The following is a 19,926-nucleotide window of genomic DNA, read 5'->3' on the forward strand; positions in this document are numbered from 1 at the left end:
ACTAAAGCCTCCTGGGACGCCCGGATGGTGATGAACCAAAGCCCATGCTCCGATGCGGGGAGTATGGGAGCGAGACTCCTCTCCTCACCCCCACTCACCATGTGCTTCACAGCAGACACAATCTGAGAGAAGATGAGCTTGCTTTCCGGCTCTGAGAGCTTCCCTTCGGTGCTAATTTTTCCAAAGAGTTCCCCACCCCCTGCATACTCCATGACCAAGTGGAGCTTGGATAGGGTCTCCACGACTTCGTACAGACGGATGATGTTGGGATGGTGCAGTTTTTCCATGCTGGAAATTTCACGGGATAGTAGCCTTTGGGTTTTCTGGTCTAGCTTGGTCTTGTCCAGGATCTTAATGGCCACCTTTTCTGGGAGAAAAAAAAAAAGTCAAAGGATGTGCCAGTGTTCATAGGTGCATAGAGATTTTTTTGAATGGGGAGGGAGCTTGATTGGCTACTTTATTTCACTAGACACAGAGGGTGAACGGCTGTTCCCAAGCTCACAGAGCTCTTCAGTGGTGATGACAGTCGTTCTCAAGTTGACATCAGTCCTTGTCCCTTGGGTCAGGGTGAGTCTTCCACACACAGATTTTTTTTTTTTCCACACACAGATTTTGATGCCAACTTCTGTCTTCCAAGGAAGTTTCAGTTTGATGATATTTATCTAATTTCCTGGATAAAGTGAAAGATTTTTGCTTAGCCCAGACAGGCCCTCCTGATCAGACCCAATCTAGGTCCTCTGCCTCGCCAGGCATCACCCCTGTCCACAGATACTCCTGCCCCACACAGAACTGTAGTTCAACCATTACACAACCTCTGCTTGTTTCTGAAAAGGGATGGCAAATCGCAATCTGGGACCTGTTCCCCATCTGGAACATTTCCTCCAACTGGCTCGCCACTGCTTCCCTGTTCTTTACGCAAGGCCTGATGAGCCTTGTGGGCTAGCCTCGGAACCAGCCTCTTCCAGGACATTCCGATGTCTGTGTGTTCTCTGTATGATGATCTCAGCACACTAGCCTCTACATGTTGATTCCTTCTCTGTGTGTCCCTCCTACTCCTTCTCTCGTGGCTACATTTTATCTGACTTTGTTCATGCCAAGCACGTATCATCACTGTGCAGTCCACACCGGCGCTCAGTATGTGCAGAGCCCCAGGAGGGCACGAGCCAGGATGTGGGATGGGTTGCCAGTCGGATCGTTCCGGACTGTAATTTGCTATTACGTATTGACAGTCCTCAGAATGGCTGCACATTTTGACCTAGCCATTTCACCTTTGGCAATTAATCTTTTTTTTTTTTAAGATTTTATTTATTTGACAGAGAGATCACAAGTAGGCAGAGAGGCAGGCAGATAGAGATGGGGAAGCAGGCTCCCCGCTGAGCAGAGAACCCAACGTGGGGCTCGATCCTAGGGTTCTGAGATCATGACCTGAGCTGAAGTCAGAGGCTTAACCCTCTGAGCCACCCAGGTGCCCCGACCTTTGGCAATTAATCTTAAAGAAATCATAATCGTCTGACACGTGTACAAGACTAGATGTGGAAGGAAACTTCCGTGATGTCAGGAACGGCATCCAGCCAGAGAGAGGTTTAAAATGATGTCTGGTTCATCTGTCTCTGTAACAGTAACCGAGCAGCTAGCCACATGATGTGGATCCTTATTAAAATGAAGAGAACAAGTGAGAAAAAATACAAATACACATTTGCACACATATACACTTATACAAATTCAAAATACGAAAAGATCTGGCAAGTAATGCACCAAAATGTTTAGAACAGTTATTAATAATGGGATCATGGGTGGTTTTTAAAAAAAAAATTTTTATGTATCTATATTCTCTAATTTTCCTACAATTAATTTATACGATTAACATAAATCATGTAATAGAAGTGGTCAATGTTTGAAAATGATGAATGTACCCCAAAGTAAAACAATTCATTTTTTGGTTCGAATTGGACCGGACTTTCTATTAGGTAAGGAAAGAAGGTTCCAGGAAAGTAAGAGAGAAAACAGGATTGCAGGGCTCCCTTTGACCCACTTGCAAAACAAGTGTTTTGAAGAACTTTGGCACAGTGGTTGTGGGCATGAAAACCGATGCAGCTGGCTTGAAATCGGAGCCCTGCTGGTGCTGAAGGTAGGTTCACTAGGGCTTCTGGAGTGGAAGGGGGCAGGGTCCACTGGCGTCTGATGCGACCCCACTCACTCTGGTGGAGGCGATACTGGGGAAGAAGGTGATGAGCCGTAAGGGAGAAGAAACCCTCGTGGTTTGCATAACCTCCGCAGGCAGCGAGTCCCAGGGACGGACTCCCACCAGCGAGCCTGGAGGGGCATGCCACTGGAGCCTGGCTCGCGGCTTTTCTACCCTTCAGCTTTTAGGAGTAAGATTCACTGGAGCTGCTGCCCAGAAACAGGAGCTTTAGGTTTGGGTAGCGGATAGCTGAGCTGCTGTTGTAGGGGCTGGAATAAAGAGCACCATCCTTGAATCAGGCAGACGGCCTGCAGAAGAGCCCGCCCCGCTCTCCCTTGATCCTGACCCCGACGTCTGCGAGAGCGAGCGCGCGTCCCCTCTGTAGCTTGGCCGGCGGCCACAGCCGGCCTCCCACACTGCGGGCACCCAATGACCAGGTCATGGAGCGGTCAGGCTGCTGTCACAAACCTCTCTGGAGCACAAGCCTCCCTGGAGCACAAGCCTAGTCTTATTTCTGTTCAACGTTTGAGTGGCTGTTGGCAAGGCTGGCGTCCCAGGGTCTGGACTGGAGTAAGGCAGGAGAGGGACTGTGGGGGCCAGGGGGCGGGGGGTGGAAAGTGGAGCTTCTTTACACTCCATGCCCTGGGCACCCCGGGGCCTCATGCTCCTCCCCACCCGCTTCCTCCACTGTGTGTTAAATCAGATGCTTGCCATGCTTCATACCATGAAGGGATGATTGTAGAACCCACTGTAGAGGCCTGGGTCCTGGGAATGGTCATCAAATGGCAGAAACTGCCCTTCCAGGAAGAGTGAGGTCTCCACGTCCACTCCCCCGACGGGCGGTCAGTGAGCACAGCGGAGCACCCGCGTGCACCAAGCAATGAAGAAGACACTGTTCCTAGTCCAGTGAGGGACAAAGACTGAAAAAAGCCCCTATGACAAGTGCAGCCCAAGTGAGGGAGGAGTACGCCTTTCCGGGAAAGGACCTTTGAGCTGTGGCCAAGAGGTGGGCCAGGCCTGGGCGAGGGATGACGTGTGTGTTCGAGGACGTGAGGGGAGTCCACTATCCTGGACACAGAGAATGAGGGGAGTGGGCCCAAACCAGCCTTGTGTGGTCAGCAGCAGTGGAAAACCCAGGACCTTGGAGGCTTTTTCAAGAAAGGCAGACTATCTGGTGGACAGTGGCAGACAGTCTGCGGGTTTCAGGGAGAGTATGATCATCTGATTTCCAGGTCAGAATGATCACTCTGGCTGCACTGTGGGAAATGGATAGAAGACCTAAGAGCAGCCTGGTGGTTTAGGTGGTGATTATAGCAGTCCCACAGAGAGGACCCTCTTGGTGCAGGCACCGGAGCGAGAGAGAGAGAGAAGAAAGTAACCCTCTCTTTTTCCAAATCTAGTAGAGAGTCTGACACAGGTCCCATGTAGTGGTCAACACATTCCTTAAACTAGGACTTGCAAACTCCAGTATCTCGAGGGGGCCAGGGTGGAGATAGGGTGGCACACTTATTGGAAGGCAATAGGAATTAGTGGGGACTGTGGAGTGCTGAGGAGTACATGCCCCAGTGCAAACGCCACTCCAGACAGTTGTCCCTATTTAGAATGGAGACTCAGTGTTGTCAAATCTGAATTTTTTCAAGAGAAGCCAGACATCATTTTATGCAAATGTTCCAATTGCTAAATATCAGCAACAAATTCCCATTTTTAGACCTAGAGTGGACCAGCAAAATCTGTCTGTGGGACCAAAGGGAAAAGGGGAGAAAATAGATATCAGAACACAGAGTGATGTGTAGAAAAGTTTGCCATGAGAAGAGCTGAGAACTTCCTTCCAGACACTCAGCCAAGCTGAGCCAACCTTACCATCAGAGTCTGGGTGAACAGAGATCAAACCTCCCTCTCCTTCCAAAGCCAATGGGCACCCAGAGAACGAAGGAGAGTTGACGCAGCCTGGGGCAGAGAGCAGAATGAGGGTGGACAGTGGGTCTGGGGAGGAGATGGAAGGTGGCCCGCACAGCAGGGTAACAGGGGACCGGAGTGAGAGGTGATGTGAGCATAAAGCAGCCGGCTGTGGCCCTAGTCTGGGGTCAGTGAGGACGCGTAGGCCTTTCTCTGGAATCTGTTAGCTAGAGGAAAGTAGAGGAGAAGTGGTAAGAGGAGGTTCTAATGGTAGGGACGTGTAGGAGAGATCTCGAACCAGGAAGACCCTGATACCTTAGGGTATTGGTCTATATAGCTTCTGATTGGCTTTATCAGTAAAACACTTTTGAGCACTACTCTAGTATATATATTTAGAAATTATATGCATGTACTAATACACACATTTTAAATACATATAAGCATAGATATTAAAAAGATAGAACGACAAACATAAATGGCAATTCTAATATTGTCTTTTGTCATCCAGTGACTCATGTTGGGCATCCCCTGGGGAATGCAGACCCTACTCTGGAGACCACTCAGGGTCACCAGTGACCCCCCAAGTTGCTAAAACAGATGGTCAGTTTTTAGGCTTTATACCTCCCCCTTGAAACACTTTTTTATCACTTGGTTTCTAGGGCAACACACACTTCTGACATTTCTCCTAGCTCTCTTTTGTCTTTTTATTACTGACGTGCAGTTGAATATGATGTTATATTGGTTTATGTTATAAATATGAGTATGATGTTTTATTAATTAGGTGGATCCGTAGTGGTTCGAGTCCCACACATGACCTAGCGCTCACCGCCATAAGGAGTCACCGTACGACGTTATTACAACAACACTCACTACATGCCTGTGCTGTGCTTTTCCTCTCCGTGGCTTATTGTATAACTGGAAGTCTGTACCTCTTAATCCTCTTTGCCTCTTTTGCCCATTCCCCCACCCCCTTGCCTCTGACAACCACCAGTTCGTTCTCTGCATTATTTCATTAATTAATTAATTTGTAAAGACTGATTTATTTATTTTGGAGAGAGAGAGAGAGCTTGTGTGCAAGTGGGGGAGGGGGGAGAGGGAGAGAATCTCAAATAGACTCCCTGCCGACCGTGGACACCAACGCGGGACTCGACCTCACAGCCCTGAGATCACTACCCTGAGCCAAATCCAGAGTCTGATGCTCAACCGACTGAGCTACCCAGGCATCCCGTGTTCTCTGTAGTTAAGAATCTGTTTGTTTTGTTTTTAGATTTCACCTATCAGTGAAATCACATGGTATCTCCTGCTTCTCCTGCTTCCAAGTCTCACTGCGGTGTCCTTTCATCTCCATAGCCTCTGAATGTTGGCTACCTGAAGGTGCCGTCCTTGGACTCCTTCCCTGCAATCATCTCCTTAGTGATTCCAGATGTATAAACACATCTGCCTATATGATCTCTCCACTTAGTCATCTTAGTTTGGGTTCTGCCTGAAGCAGAGCCTGAGGCAGGGATTCAGGTGGACAAAGGAGGTAACCTGGGAAATACAGGTAGAAGAACGAGGAACGGAGATGGAAAGGAAAGATGGCCAGTAAATGGTGTGTTACTAGGCAAGTTAGTAGTCACCCTACTAAGAGCTACATGCCTAAATACCACGAGAAGAGCTGGGGTATTTATAAATCAACTACTGCCAGTGATTGGTTGTCAGCTGCTCAGGGGGATATAAATTCCTGTTTATTTCTGGCCTCCCGTGCATGTGGGAAGAGCAGGCTCCAGCAGGAGAGAGCCCAGAGGCTAGGAGATGGAGAGATTGGCTCGTGGAGGGGCGGGGGCAGGCTTGCACACACTGATGTGGTAAGGTGTTAGGAGACATGGGGGAGGGAGGAGGCACCCTCTGCCGTATGTGTGTAATAGATGTGCAACAAGCATGCACAACAGAACATGTTCAGTACTGTGCTCCCCATCTCCCCCTGCCCCAAACCTGGCCCTCCCAGTGTCAGCAAGTGGACACTCTAGTCTTACACTTGCCCAAACCACAAGTCTTTGAGTATCTGAGTCCTCTTTAACATTCCGCTTTGAATTCGTCAGCAGATCCTGTTGTCTGTCTCCACCTTGTAGACACAGCCGGAATCCAGCCGCTTCTCCGCACCCCACTGCTACCTTCCTGCTCCGAGCCACCATTCCCTCTTGCCTGGATGACCGCACTGCGCTCCTCACTGATCTCTCTCTTTCTACTTTGACCCCTTGCAGTCTATTTTCAACCGAGCAGCCAGGGTGATCCTATTAAAGCATAAGCCAGATCGCATCAGGTCTCTGCTCCCTCAGAGGGCTCTGGTTTCACTCAGAGGAAAAGCCAGAGTCCTTCCTACGACATAATGACCCCACACGACCCGGTCACCGCTGCCGCCTGGCCTCATTCCCCTGGCCATTCCCAGAGTACCACAGGCGTCCTGCCTCCTCAGGCGTGCTGTCCCCTCCGGCTGACAACGCCCTCCCCCACATCAATGGCCAGAGACCGTATTTCTTTCAGGTCAGTGATTGCCCCCTCAGTAAGGCTGTCCTGGCCAACTTACCTAAAATGTGGCCTCACTGTTCCCTATCCTCCCCCTCGATTTCCCTCTTATCACTTGTCACTATGGAACAGAGTGAGTACTTTCCTGGCTTACCTTTGTCTGTCTCTCCCCATTGGAATATAAGCTCCTTAGGACAGAGGTTGTTGTCTGATTTGTTCATCATTGTACCCCCAGTCCCTAGAAGAGGACCTGTTACAGAGTAGGAGCTCAACAACTATTTGTTGAATGAATGCTCTCACCAGCCCCACAAGAACCAGGTGAGGAATATTATCACAGAGTAAACGCAGTTTGGCACTGAGCTTTATCATTTACCATTTTCTTTGTTCCAGGCACCTTCCATGTTCTCATGGACTCTTCATAGTCCTGATTTTTAACGGCCATATCACCTTCCATCCAGCGTATATGCCTTCATTTACCTGACCATTCTTATATTGTTGGATCACATCAGTGATTTCCAGTCCTTTGCACTAGAGATAACACTATAAGGAGCATTTTGGGGTTCCAGTATTTCTATTATTGGACTTATTTTTAGGATGGGTTCACCAAAGCCACTAAGTAACCATTTTTAAAATGAGAAAACAAGCTTTACTTGCTGTTTTAATGAAGGTTGTTCAAGAGGCGATATTACATCTTTTAAGGCTGTGGGCCTTCTCTATGAAGCTTGACTCAAGACCGCGTTAATCTCTAGTCCTGTCTGCCATGAAGGGGCCACAGAGAGGACCTACCAGAGGACACTGCTATGCATTGCTTCCTCGAAAATCTCTTCTCTGCTGGGCTTTTATGAGACGTTCTACACTAATTTAATTCACCAAATACTTGTTGAATAGTTATTATTTATAACTACTGGGGAGAAACTCAAAAGGCTTCAATGACACCAAGGAGCCTATAACTGGAAGACCCAAGATTTTCACTATTCCCTGAATTTGTTAAGCCCCAAATCTTTATTTCCTATTCATACTTTCTTTGGAGCTCCAAGCTGGCTGTTGGACTCCATGTCAGTGCCTCCAAACTTTTACTTTCAAATCCCGTTTCTTCTCCTATAGTCACTCCTCACTGCTGAGTCATTAAAGCTGGAAACCTGGGGGTCACCTTCAGAACCTTTTCTCTTTTCCTGCTCTCACCCATGCGACTCACCACAGGGTGTTCCGGTATCCTTAAATATTTCTCAAGTGCTTCCTTTTCCCTCCATCCTTTCTGTCACTTCTTTGCTTTGTTTTTAAATTTTTTTGTGATGTGGACAAATCCTTTTTTTTTTTTAAAGATTTACTTATTTTAGAGAGAGAGTGAGAGAGATCGGGGGAGGGCCAGAGAGGGAGAGACTCTCAGGCAGACTCCCTGCTGACCATGTGTTGAGCCCAACACAGGGCTCAATCCCACGACCCCAAGATCATAACCTGAACTGAAAGCAAGAGTCAGACGTTCCACCAGTTGAGTCACCGTGGTCCTCTGTCACTTCTTTAGTTGAGATGGACATCGTCATTCATCTGAACCATCAGACTAATATTTTTTCTGACTTCTCTGACTTTTGTCACACTCCAATTTGCTTTCCTCACTGAAAACTAATCCTATTAACCACCTGTATGAATTTCTTGCTTACAGTTCCTCAGTGGCTTCCCCATACCTAAATGACAAACCCCAAATGTGCAAGACTCTCCAGGGTCTAGTCCCTGCCGGCCTCACCCTGTGGGTCTTGCTCTTTATTCCTTTTAAACCTCCAATGGCTCCCCTCCCTGGCGCATAGGTCCTTACCCTTCATAAACCTCAAGGCCTACTGCGAGCCTGTCCTGCTCAGGACCCTCTCTGGCTGCCCTCAGGTGCATGGAGCACACCCTTTGGCTTTACCCTGTGGCAGCTCCTACAATTACAGCCCGTCTCCATGACCTACCTCGAGTTCCCAACAGGCTAGAACTCTATCTTACTCATCTCCCTAAGGCCCAAAACAAAATGTGGGCCCAGGAGAGTTTATTATATTTTTAAAAAGGAAGGGTTGGGGGGGTATGAATGAACAGATGAATAAGTCAATTGAGAGGAAGGAAAGGTTCTAGAAATGGGAGACCAGACTGAACAGGAAGACCAGGGAAGAGGAGGTCAGGAAGGGCAGTGACAGAGAAAGGGACGGGCACCCGTGGCCTCATGTACTTTTGTTTGTGACAACAGATGGAACATAAAATATTCAGAAGCCGAGTGCATCATCTCTTTTGAGAAATTTCTAATCAGCTTAAAAGGGGACTCCTAGCTGCCCTATCGGCTTGCCAGGCCCAGGGAAATCTGAGCTGTTAGCTATAAAAATAAACTCCAGCCAACAGGGGCCTCTCCTGGAGCCTTCTTCCTAGAGATCCATCCAGAACAGCTGGGACCCTTAAAAACTACCATCCTAGGGGGGCACCTGGGTGGCTCAGTGGGTTAAGCCTCTGCCTTCGGCTGAGGTCATGATCTCAAGGTCCTGAGATCGAGTCCTGCATTGGGCTCTCTGTTCGGTGGGGAGATTGCTTCCCCCTCTCTCTCTGCCTGCCTCTCTGCCTACTTGTGATCTCTCTCTCTCTCTCTCTCAATCTCTCTGTCAAATAAATAAATAAAATCTTTAAAACAACAACAACAACAACAAAAACCTCCATCCTAGGAGCTGCTCCCGGCACCCAAACCCTCTGCTTTCCTGAGACCCCCTCCCCTGTCTCATCTAGGTTGCTCACACTTCCTAGAAAACCTGATGACAATTCTGGGCCAGCTGGCTTTGTATGAGGACCACATTCATACAATCACTGTCCATGTGACATGGTCTGATGGGGCCGGGCAGTGGGACAGCTGTTTGAAATTCCCAGCGTGGCTTTCTAAGCTGCTCACTAAGCCACTTCCATCCCTCCTCTTTCAGAAATGAAGATTTTGGGGATGCCTTGGTGGCTCAGTTGGTTAAGCAGCTGCCTTCGGCTCAGGTCATGATCCCAGCGTCCTGGGATGGAGTCCCACATCGGGCTCCTTGCTCGGCAGGGAGCCTGCTTCTCCCTCTGACCCTGCCTGCCACCCTGTCTTCCTGTGCTCACTCTCATTCTCTCTTTCTCTGACAAATAAATAAAATAAATAAAATCTTAAAAAAAAAAAAAAAAAAAAGAAATGAAGATTTTGGAGGCATGGGGCATCTGTCTTTCCATTCCAGTCAGCTCAAGGTGGCCAAATGTCCCCCCTCCTTCTCTCAGGCCATCTCCCAGTACCTGAGCCCCCTTTCTCTTGCCTGAGCCCTCACACCCCTTGACATATGGGCTCCCCATCCCAACTCCCTTCTCAGCTGCTTTCATTGTCACCTTCCAGCTGCTTCCTAACTAGGGGCCTCACCGAAGGCAGAACCGCAGAAGAGAGGTGGGTGCAGCTCTAGGACCAGGCCTTTACAAGATGGGCCTACAGGGGAGGCCCAGGAGTCATTTTTCAGTTGCTCAGTGACCGGACTTTACATTATCTGTTGCTTAAACTGTCTCGTTAAGTCAATTTTCCCACTGCCTGGGCTTTGGGCCTTCCTCCCCTCTTTTGCACATATGCCCCACAGCCGGAGGGTGACGGCGAACCTCTGACCCGCGGGCTCGCTGGGGCAGCTCGGCAGTGCGGAGCACATGTGGGGGAGGCCACTGACGCGCCCAGCTTGCACAGCAGGAAAAGGCCATGTTCTCTGGAACTCAAGGAGCCACAACTCAGTTTCGCAAGGCCGCCACGGAGAAGCCTGTGGCATCCGAGCAGGCAATGGTTACCTAAATCCCATTTCTGCTGCTTGTCTCTTCGGCCCTCCTCACCCAGCAGCCTGTCTCCAGGCTCACACTTTCTGGCTCCTGGCTCGTGCTGATTTCTCGCCTCCGCCGCTTATTGCCCCCCATGGTGGATGTGTCCCTCGATTTGCTGCGCTCTCTGCTACTCCCCCCCCCCACACACACACCAGTCAGGACCTCAGACTCTGCTGACAAGGTCATGGGGTCATGGGACTCGCCACCTAGAGGCTGCAGCTGACTTGACGAGGGCGTGCCCTTGCACTCAGCGGTGGCCTGGCGTCCGCTGGCTGGGGAGCAAGGGCATTCCCGGTCAGCTGTGAGCTGGCCCAGGACGAGGCGAGCAGTACGGAGACGGGTAGTAACGCCGGGAGACCGTGCAGACGTGGGGTCAGCAACAGCCATTCCCGGCCAGGAGTCTTCTGAGTGCTACGCGGAGAAAGCCGCTCTGCGGGACGAAGTCTGAAGATGGAACATTTTCATCAAGGGAAGTAGAAATGAAAAACCGTGAGGCCCCGGAGAAAGGAGGGGTGGAGGGAATAAGAGCTTGCAACTTGCTCTGCTTCTCCGCTGTGGGCGCATGGAGCTCCCCGGTTCACGATGCCCCCCTTTCCACGTGCGCGAATGTGATTGCGCTTCTGTTCCATGAACCCAGGGATGTGTGACTCAGCAGGCCCAAAGAACCTAGACTTTTCTGAAATCAGACTAATATTAGCATTTAATGAATACTTACCGGGTACTCTGTCTAAGGCACAGGGTAGATATTCAATATGTCACATGTTTAAGTTTTACTCATGAAGACACTGAAGCACAGAATGATACAGTCACTTGTTCAATGTTATGCAGCGAGAGATAAAATAGAATGGGAGGGGCGCCTGGGTGGCTCAGTGGGTTAAAGCCTCTGCCTTAGGCTCAGGTCATGATCCCAGCATCCTGGGATCGAGTCCCCTCATCGGGCTCTCTGCTCAGTGGGGAAGCTGCTTCCCTTCCTCTCTCTCTGCCTGCCTCTCTGTCTACTTGTGATCTCTGTCTGTCAAATAAATAAATAAAAATCTTTATTATAAAAAAAATAATGGGAATCCCACCCAAGTCTCACAGATTGCAAGCTAGTAACTTCCCACAGTATTTCGTGCGTACCCTTCTGCTACTTAAAGACGCAGCTGTCACTGAGGCACTGAGCAGGGAGACGGACTGGCAGGAAGGAGGCTGCAAGATGGACTCAGGCTACTTCCGCAAAACAGGGGGACCAGAGGAGGTCAGTGCTTCCCAGAGGGGAGCCTGTAACACTTGTGGGGCGCAGAAAGATTTTCGTGCAGGGAACCCGCCTTAGCCAGCCCTGAATCACTGCCTAAAAACACCATTCCTGTTAGAGTTAATCTTTAATTCTCCTGAGTAACACAAATAGAAAGTCTCAGATTGGCTATTGGCGTGGTTTACTTTCTACTACTTGGGAGATTTTCCCTGAAAACTTCTTGAAAGTTGCTGATGAGTGAGAGTCAATGATCAAACTTCTCACCATACACAAAAAAATCCTAACTCTGTGAGGTGACAGATGTTTGAAGCAACTTCATTGCAAGAATCATTTTGCAACATATACAGATATAAAATCACTACTATGTATATCTTAGCCTGCCCAGTGTTATATGTCAATTATGTCTCAATAAAACCGGGAAAATACATAAATAATAGAACTTTTACATTTGTTTGCATAGTACCTATTTTTACCATTACCTTCTACTCAGAACAAGTGACATTGGTTTTTCATTATATAAATAATATTACATTTCTTTTTGAAATAAGTTTATTTGAATAAAAATATTGAGTTGTACCCACGATGGCTACTATGTGCCATGTACTTTATAGATGTTGTTTCTGATTTTCCCAACAATTCTAAGAATCATTCTCTCTATTTTATGGCTGAGGCAACTAGGGACCAAAGAGGAAGTGCCTAGTAAGGGACTGAAGCAGGATCTAAAACAAATTTGCCCGGTTCTGAGGTGCCTAGTCCCTCCACTGCCCCCACAATGTCTCCTCGCACTGGAATCCAACACCTGAACCCACACTCGGGAAATGGCTCCAAGCTGGCCACAGCCGGCGGCCTTCGCTCGGACTCCTGCCTCACGGCCTGTCTGCTGCACTGGACACGCTCCTCTCCCGGTTTGCCTTCACCCACCTTCTCCTCTCCCCTTCCTGATCATGTCTTCTGCCTCAATTTCTGGCCTCTCTCTCCCCGTGCCTTAGCCTCGTCTCTCATTCTTGCTCTAGACCATGGGTCCCAGTCAGATTCTCGTTACAGCACTAGATCTGCTTCTGCGGGTCAAGTCGGACGGTCCCCGGCTGCATTCTGTACCTGAGGAAGCACAGGCTCCCAGAAGTACTGGCATTTACCAGGGCAAGTCGGGAGAGTAGCCGAGACGTGAGGACGTGGGGACCCAGACACTTGGTCTCCGAGCAAGATGGAAGGAGACTTGGAGCCCCCATGACGTGGGAACACATGTGCACACGCATGTGTATGTATATGTGGGTGTTTTTACGTAGGGGCCAAATATAGGGATGGGATTGGGGGTCAGAGAAAAAGAAAACCAAAGACAACTCTAATATAAGAAAAGAGGCGCCTGGAGATACGGTAGTAGGCTGGGGCCAAGGTGAGAAAATGTCGGTACAGAACTCGCAGGGACAGTGTGGAGTCTGTGGGCTTTAGGAAGTTGGTAAATCATACCAAGTTGCAAGTGTACTTTTCCTGCCTTCCAACTCCCTTATGAGCATCTCCAGGCTTCAGCTAAGTTTCAGGTGACACGGAGAAGTGCCCACTGGGCACTGGGCTCGGCCAGCAAAGGGCTGCTGGGCTCTCTGCATAGTTCCTCCCTGAGGCCAGAGTGGCGGGCGCTGCTGGTCTGGGGTCCAGAGTGTCCAGAGCCAGGAGCTTTGGTAGAGAGCAAGGAGCCAAGCAACAGTGAGGGGTGTGCAGTAGATGGGAGCAGAGAGGGTCCTGAGATCCAGAGCCTTTCCTCCAGATATAATAGAAGCAGCCTTGGGGAAGGAGGGGCGCCTGAACCCTCCTGCTCACGGACAGTGGTGACCTGGGAGGTCTCCTGTGTCATCCTGTCTCTCTCTCTCTCTCACACACACACACACACACACACACACACACGTTATAAATAAGGATTTGGAAGATGAACTTTCCGGGCACCAAGCCACACCCACCCCAGTGCTCCAAGGCCTGCCTGGGGAGGACAGAGTCCCCTCACATGAAATGAGTTCATCCATGCGGTACGGTGAAAGAGTTTTTAGAGTCAAAATCTTTCAAGATTGAACTGCCAAAACAATATTTAACTTCTTTTGATCTCAGTTTCCCTATCTGTAAATGGAAATAAAAATACTGACCTCACAGTGTTCCTGTGAAAATCAACTGAGGTAATAAAGGAAGGTGTGAGGGGACAAGGCTTGCGACGCTCAGGGCCTCGGGATGTCACTTCACCCGCTGCCCTGGCCCCGGCCTCCGAGCCCCCTGCCCCAGACGCGCTCCCGGTGCCAGGGGAGAGGTTCCTGGAAGGGCAGATCCTACCTTTGGTTAGGGAGTGAATCCCGAGCTTGACTTGGGAAAAGTTCCCGCTGCCGATCTCCCCTCGGATCCGGTAGAAGCCAATCCGTTTCCCCAGCGTGATCTCCCTCAGCACCTTCTCATCTTGGGACAGGTCCTGCATCAGCTTCTCAAAGGGCGTCAGCTGGCGGGGCTGCCCGTCCTCCTCGTCCTTGCCGCACTCCGTCGGGCAGCCGCTTTCCACGCTCTCCCGCCGATCCCACCGGGCGTAGTGGGGGGTCACCAGGCCGCCTCCATGCGCGTACACCGCGGTCATCGTCCACCACAGGCTCGCATCTCCGTCTCGGCCGAGAGGCTCCGGTGGAAGGCAGGTGAGGAGCGGCGCCAGGGCCAAGGGGGTGGGCGAGGGGAGTTGGGGCCGGTCAGAGCCTCGCGTCGGTGACCGCCGGCCTGCAGAGCACGCAGTCCCCTTTGAGGCTTCAGGGAGACGAGGGCAGAGGCGGACAGGCCGGCAGAGCCTGCGCGGCCAAGCCGAGAGCTGCCCCCCTCACTGCGGACATCCCACCGCCTCCTTCATGGTGCACGGCCCAGCGCTCTCGGTCCGGCGGGCACACACCCAGTCACCATCACCGCTTTCCTGTCTGGGCTCCCGGAACCGTCCAGCGGCCCATGCGGTCTGATGCGCTGTGGTAGGTGCCCGCACCCGAGACAAAGGCTCCAGTTTGCTATTTCCTTTGACGGCCTGAGAATCTTCCACTCTGGTGTGTAAGGGCCCCTCGGAGGCCCCCAGGTCCCTGCTGCTGGCCTTCAGCCCCGACCCCCTTCATTTTGCACTTCTCCTGCTGGAGAGTTGCAGGGCCCCCCCGGGACCCAATGATCTGAACCCCAGGAAAGAAGAAACTTGCAAATCTGCCTTCTGGTCACACGGGCTGCTGGAGAAGGATTAAGTCCCTGCGACGTCACTTTAGCCGGCCTTTATTTAGATGAGCCTTCCTCTAAGCCCCGAGCTGTCTCAAAAATTTGGCAGGTGCTGATTCATCCTGAAAACAGAGAATAAGAAAATTTACTTGCCTATGCTAATGTACTGTACAGGATTTATAATGAACATGAAACTGCCTTATAAACATTGATCTAAAAAAAAAAAAAAACCACTACACAAATTTCAGTTATGACTCTCGGTAGTAAATGTTTGATTATGTATGATTTACTAAGAAGAAAATGTACACACACACACACACACACACACACATATACACACACTCCCTCAAGCTACATTTTAGAAAAGACTTCACAGCCTGTAAATATTTTTAGCAAAAACTATTTTTCTGTTTCTTGACATTTAGGAAAATATGCATGTTGCCTTGAATTGCTTTAAAGCCAGACTTTTAAAATAATGATATAGCACTAATGATGATAAAGATTTCCTATTAATACCAGTTTTCAAAAATTCTTACACTGATTTAAATAACAATGTGTGTGTTATATTTCCTGTTACCCTGTATGTTTTTGTATAGATTTTCCTAGATTGGTTGCTCCCACTCTCTTTACTTGCCATTTTATGACAAAGGCTGATTTTTCTCCCAGCCTTATTTTCTGGGGATTTCTGATCCGGTTTTAGCCTCCAGGCCTGAGAACTCATTCTGAAGGTGCAGAAACGGGGGGTAGTGTTGCTGGAAGATAGAAGCTTATGGCATCCTCGGTGAAGAAATCCTGTCCAGCAGGAACATCGTCTTGACTCTCCTGCGTCCTCCAGGAAGAAATCATCTCTTTCCCACCACACTCTGTGCATTTTCCAAAATGTCTTATCTCCATGAAGTGGGCACAGGGTGTAACTCATCTGTATGTCTTGCTTCCCCCCTGTCTCCCTCAGCATGTCCTACATAAAGAAAGTGGGTTGAACTTGATTTTTGGACTGGAGCATGGAACTAAAAACCCAAGAAAACATGAGATTGCCATGGAAATGTAAATTTTGAATTCTGTTTGATGATATCACATTATTACAATTAAGTACAGAGTTTCTTATATTATTATTGTGGTTTAATAGGGGGTTGCCAAATAAAGATAAAGACAGGAAAGAGTAAACTGCCACCCAGCTCCATTCCTTTTTTGGGACAGGGTTTGGGAAAGCTAGAAGAAAGGTAAGGAAGAAAGTTTTAAAAGGGACCAGGTATTAGCAACCACACACACATCTCTAGGTTAGAGTTTGATTAGGATGTCTTAAAAGATGTTCTCAAGATAAAAGATCCTTAATTAACTTGAGGAAAATCTACTCATTGGTTCTTAAGCTTTCTGGGGTCACATGCTCCTTTGAAATTCTCACAGAATCTATGACCCTGTCCCTTAGAAGTTAAAAGCATGAGCATATAATTTGCATCCAATTTTAAGGGGTTACCAGACCCTCTGAAACCCATCCTTGGATTAAGAATCTCTAGGAAGATCAAGTGGCCCTGGATCTCCTCAGATCCCCAGTGGACAGTTTCCACACAGATGAGAAGCGGAGTGACACTCATTATAATTCTGACATTATAAGTCTGTGGCTTTACCTGAATAGAGAGAGCAAGGATTTTAGACAGTAACCAGTATTTTAACATCCTCGTGCTCCAGCAGGCTCTGTGAAGAACTTCTTGGCTCTGAGAGCACCTCACGGCCATGCTGTCTCTGCCGCTCGCCTACCTGAGCCCCAGCCTATGAGTACCTGTATGGCAAGGACCTGTGCCTTATTCTAGCTCCCAAAGCTCAGCCCATTCCCTGACACTTATCTGATAAATGTCCAATGAAGAAAGACGAATTAACTTTCCAATTTATTGGTAATTTATTGACCATTACGTTTGGGTATGATTTAGTAGAGGTAAATATTTTTAGTTATAAGCGAATTCCGCTGTCCCAACACTTACTGGAGTATCTCAGAAATCTTATTTCAGTCCATATTTCCAAGGCCAGAGGTCCCTTCTGCTGGCTGTTGGGATTCCTGGCCTCACCTTCTTGGGTAGGTGAAAGCTTAGTCAGAATTCCACCATCCCACAGCGAATTGTTAGGGGGCTGCTTAGAAAAGCAAAACTTCCCCATTCTTGCTCCTTCCAAAGGATCAGCTCTCCCCAGTCACCCACGCCTCACTCATGCCTCCTGGAACCTGTTCTTTGACTCCCCACTCTTGGTCAGGTCTTCTCTGCTTTCCTGGAACCTGCCCCCAACCGCACCGCCCTGCCCTGTGCTCCTGATTTGGGCTCTGTTTCTTCAACTCTGTTCAGGCCTGGGATTTACAGTTGGGCTTTAGACTGGATACCCTGATTAACTTCAGGCGCCCCCAGGAATTCCTCTTCTCTCCTCCTAATTCGACATAGAGAGTCAAGCACAATTGTCAGGTGTCAGGCTTTATCTTGCATTACATACCCTTTACCTACAACTTAAATTTCTTGCATGATGGCCTTGAAACCAATTGTCTTGCCTTAATAGCTAGGGAGATAGTTAACCTTCTGTTTAGATCAGATAAAGAAGTTTTTACAATTTTGAAAATGTTGCGATGGGTTTGTATTGAGGATGAATGGCGACTTGTTGAAACAGGCAGCAAGCCAACTTGAAAAAAGTTGAGCCCTTAACTCATCCTACTCCCAGATAAATTACAAATAGGTCACTGCATAAATGTAAAACAAATTAAACCAGAAAATCCTAGAAAAAATTAAAAACAATTTTTTTAGAGATTGTATTTATTGGACAGAGAGAGAGCCAGAGAGCATAAGCAGGGGGAACGGCAGAGGGAGGGGATAAGCAGGCTCCACACTGAGCAGGAACCCTGATGCAGACGGAGCTCGATCCCAGGCTCCTGGGATCATGACCTGAGCTGAAGGCGATGCTTAACTGACTGAGCCATTCAGGCGCCCCACCCCCCAAATTTTTTTCTGATCTCAGAGAAGGCCAGAAAAGAAAACATTAAATTTGACTACATACATTGATAACTTTGCTTACCGAAAGGTGTCATAAAGAAATAAAGCAAATTATTATTACTTTTTTAAGTAGGCTCTACACCCAGTGTGGAGCCCAGTGAGGGACTTGAACTCATGGCCCTGAGATCAAGACCTGGGCTGAGATCAAGAGTAGGACATTTAACTGACTAAGCCACCCAGGCACTGCAAATAAAACAAATTAAACGATAAACTGGAAAAGCTTGCCAATATATATGATGGACAAAGGTCTGATTTTCAGATAAATAATTTTTACAAATTGATTAGGAAAATACCAATATCTCCAAAAAATTGGTAAAGAACATGAGGAGACATTTCACAGAAAATCCAAATGGGTCTGTAACATGGATAAAGATGCTCAGCTTCACTTACAACCAAAGAAATGCTCCTAAAACTACACGAAAATTAGATTAAAAAAAAAAAACAATAAATTTGGAAACTATGAAAACATTTTTTAAAAGGTTTTATTTATCTGACAGAGAGAGAGAGCACAAGCAGGGGCAGTGGCAGTGGCAGAGGGAGAGAGGGAAGAGCATGCTTTCCCTGAGCAGGGAGCCCAACTCATAGCTCAATCCCAGGATCCCGGGATCGTGACCTGAACCGAGGGCAGACACTTAATCAACTGAGCCCCAGGGTATCCCTACAGAAACGTTTTTTGGCGAAAGAAGGTTTGGGAAACAGGGATCCTCATTCATTGCTATGGAGAGTATAAACGGGTACAAGTGCTTGGAGGGCAACCTGGCATTAACTAGGGAAGTGCGAGCGTACGTGCCCTTTGCCTCAATGATTCTACTTCTAGAGTTAACTTATGCATGCTGCACAGAAATATACCTATTTCTAGTATAAGGATTGCTAGACTGAGATTCATGACTGCATTGTTTTTGCAGCAAAAACTAGACACTGTTTTTGTGGCCATCAATAGGGAACTGGTTAAATAAATGACAGTCTGGATTACTATGCACTTACGGAAAAGAATGAGTTACAATATCCAACAGGAACTGTTAAGAGGTCAGAAGAGTGTATATAAATGTGATGTCAGGAGCATAAGAGAGAGGAGGGCACCCCTAAGGACCTGGCAATAATTACTGCGCTTGGGGAAGAGGACTGGACTGGGGGCTGAAGTGAGAGAAAGGTGTACTTTTCACTATTTACTCTTTTCTCTTATTTACATTTTCCCCATATGCATGTACCTAGACTTAAAAAGGAAAACAATGAAAAATATGTAATGTGTTGCCATCATACCCAATAAGTTTGTTTTATTTTGGTTATGCAGAGAAATTACAAGCCTAATTCTCTAATATCGAATGGATTGTTTTTAAAGTCAAAACACAATTGGGAATTCTGATTAAATACGGAATATTTTTGTACTTTCATTTATTTCTACTTCCTTCCAAAAACCCACAGCAGGAATAGGAAGAAAAGGGGCATAAACTCACAGGGACAAAGAAAATAAGAGACAGGAGAGCAGCCAACATGAGATGTTCACATGGTTCTCTGGGGTCCAAAAGCAAACTGAGGAGCAGTGAGTGACTTGGCAAAGACAGTCACAAAAAGTACGATGTCTACTTCATTGGCATGCTGCCAAGATTCACCTTTCAGAACGCTCGAAAGACTTCCAACTCTGAGAGACCAAGTGCCTCTATGTTTGGAGGAATGAAGCAGACCAAAACACAACAGGAACTGTTTGAAATGTGGAGCAGTAAGACCCCAGGTCATGTCTCAAAGACAGCTTGTTATTTTCTCTGCCCATCCACAGCCCAGCCCAGAGAGCAAGGCCTAGGACAAAAGGTTCAGTCAGACTCTGGGTTGTGGGATCCCCCATTCCCTTCTCTTCTTACCCTCGCACTCTGAGTTTCTAGAATGGAGGGAAACACCTGTATAATCTTCCAGGCAGGGAATTCCTCTCTCATTCTCTCTCTCTCTCTCTCTTTGTATTAAGTAAACTCTATCTCCAGCGTGGGGCTCAAACTCATGACTCTGGAATCAGAAGTCACATGTTCTACTGACTGAGCCAGTCAGGTGCCCTGGATTCCTCT

General features: G+C 48.1%; 1 protein-coding gene and 1 long non-coding RNA gene across 6 annotated transcripts in view; one reads left to right on the forward strand and one right to left on the reverse strand.

Annotated features, from left to right (window-relative positions):
* NIM1K (NIM1 serine/threonine protein kinase) overlaps positions 1-19,926 on the reverse strand; it is a 69,567-nt gene that overhangs the window by 8,101 nt on the left and 41,540 nt on the right. For all 5 annotated transcript variants that reach the window (XR_014309897.1, XR_014309898.1, XM_082724187.1 and 2 more), the window contains 2 exons: positions 13,956-14,971; positions 99-367 (listed from right to left, as the gene is read on the reverse strand). Coding sequence is in view for 3 of the 5 variants with exons in the window: in XM_082724187.1 (XP_082580313.1) it covers positions 99-367; positions 13,956-14,247 (561 nt within the window). In the remaining 2 variants the exon portion in view is untranslated. The remainder of the gene's footprint in view (positions 1-98; positions 368-13,955; positions 14,972-19,926) is intronic.
* On the forward strand, positions 2,650-9,649 carry LOC309860888. Its single transcript, XR_014309689.1, has 3 exons — positions 2,650-2,752; positions 5,346-5,452; positions 9,514-9,649. It is a non-coding gene; the product is annotated as an uncharacterized lncRNA (long non-coding RNA).

This window comes from Mustela nivalis (assembly GCF_964662115.1).
Source record: "Mustela nivalis genome assembly, chromosome: 3".
NCBI lineage: Eukaryota > Metazoa > Chordata > Mammalia > Carnivora > Mustelidae > Mustela > Mustela nivalis.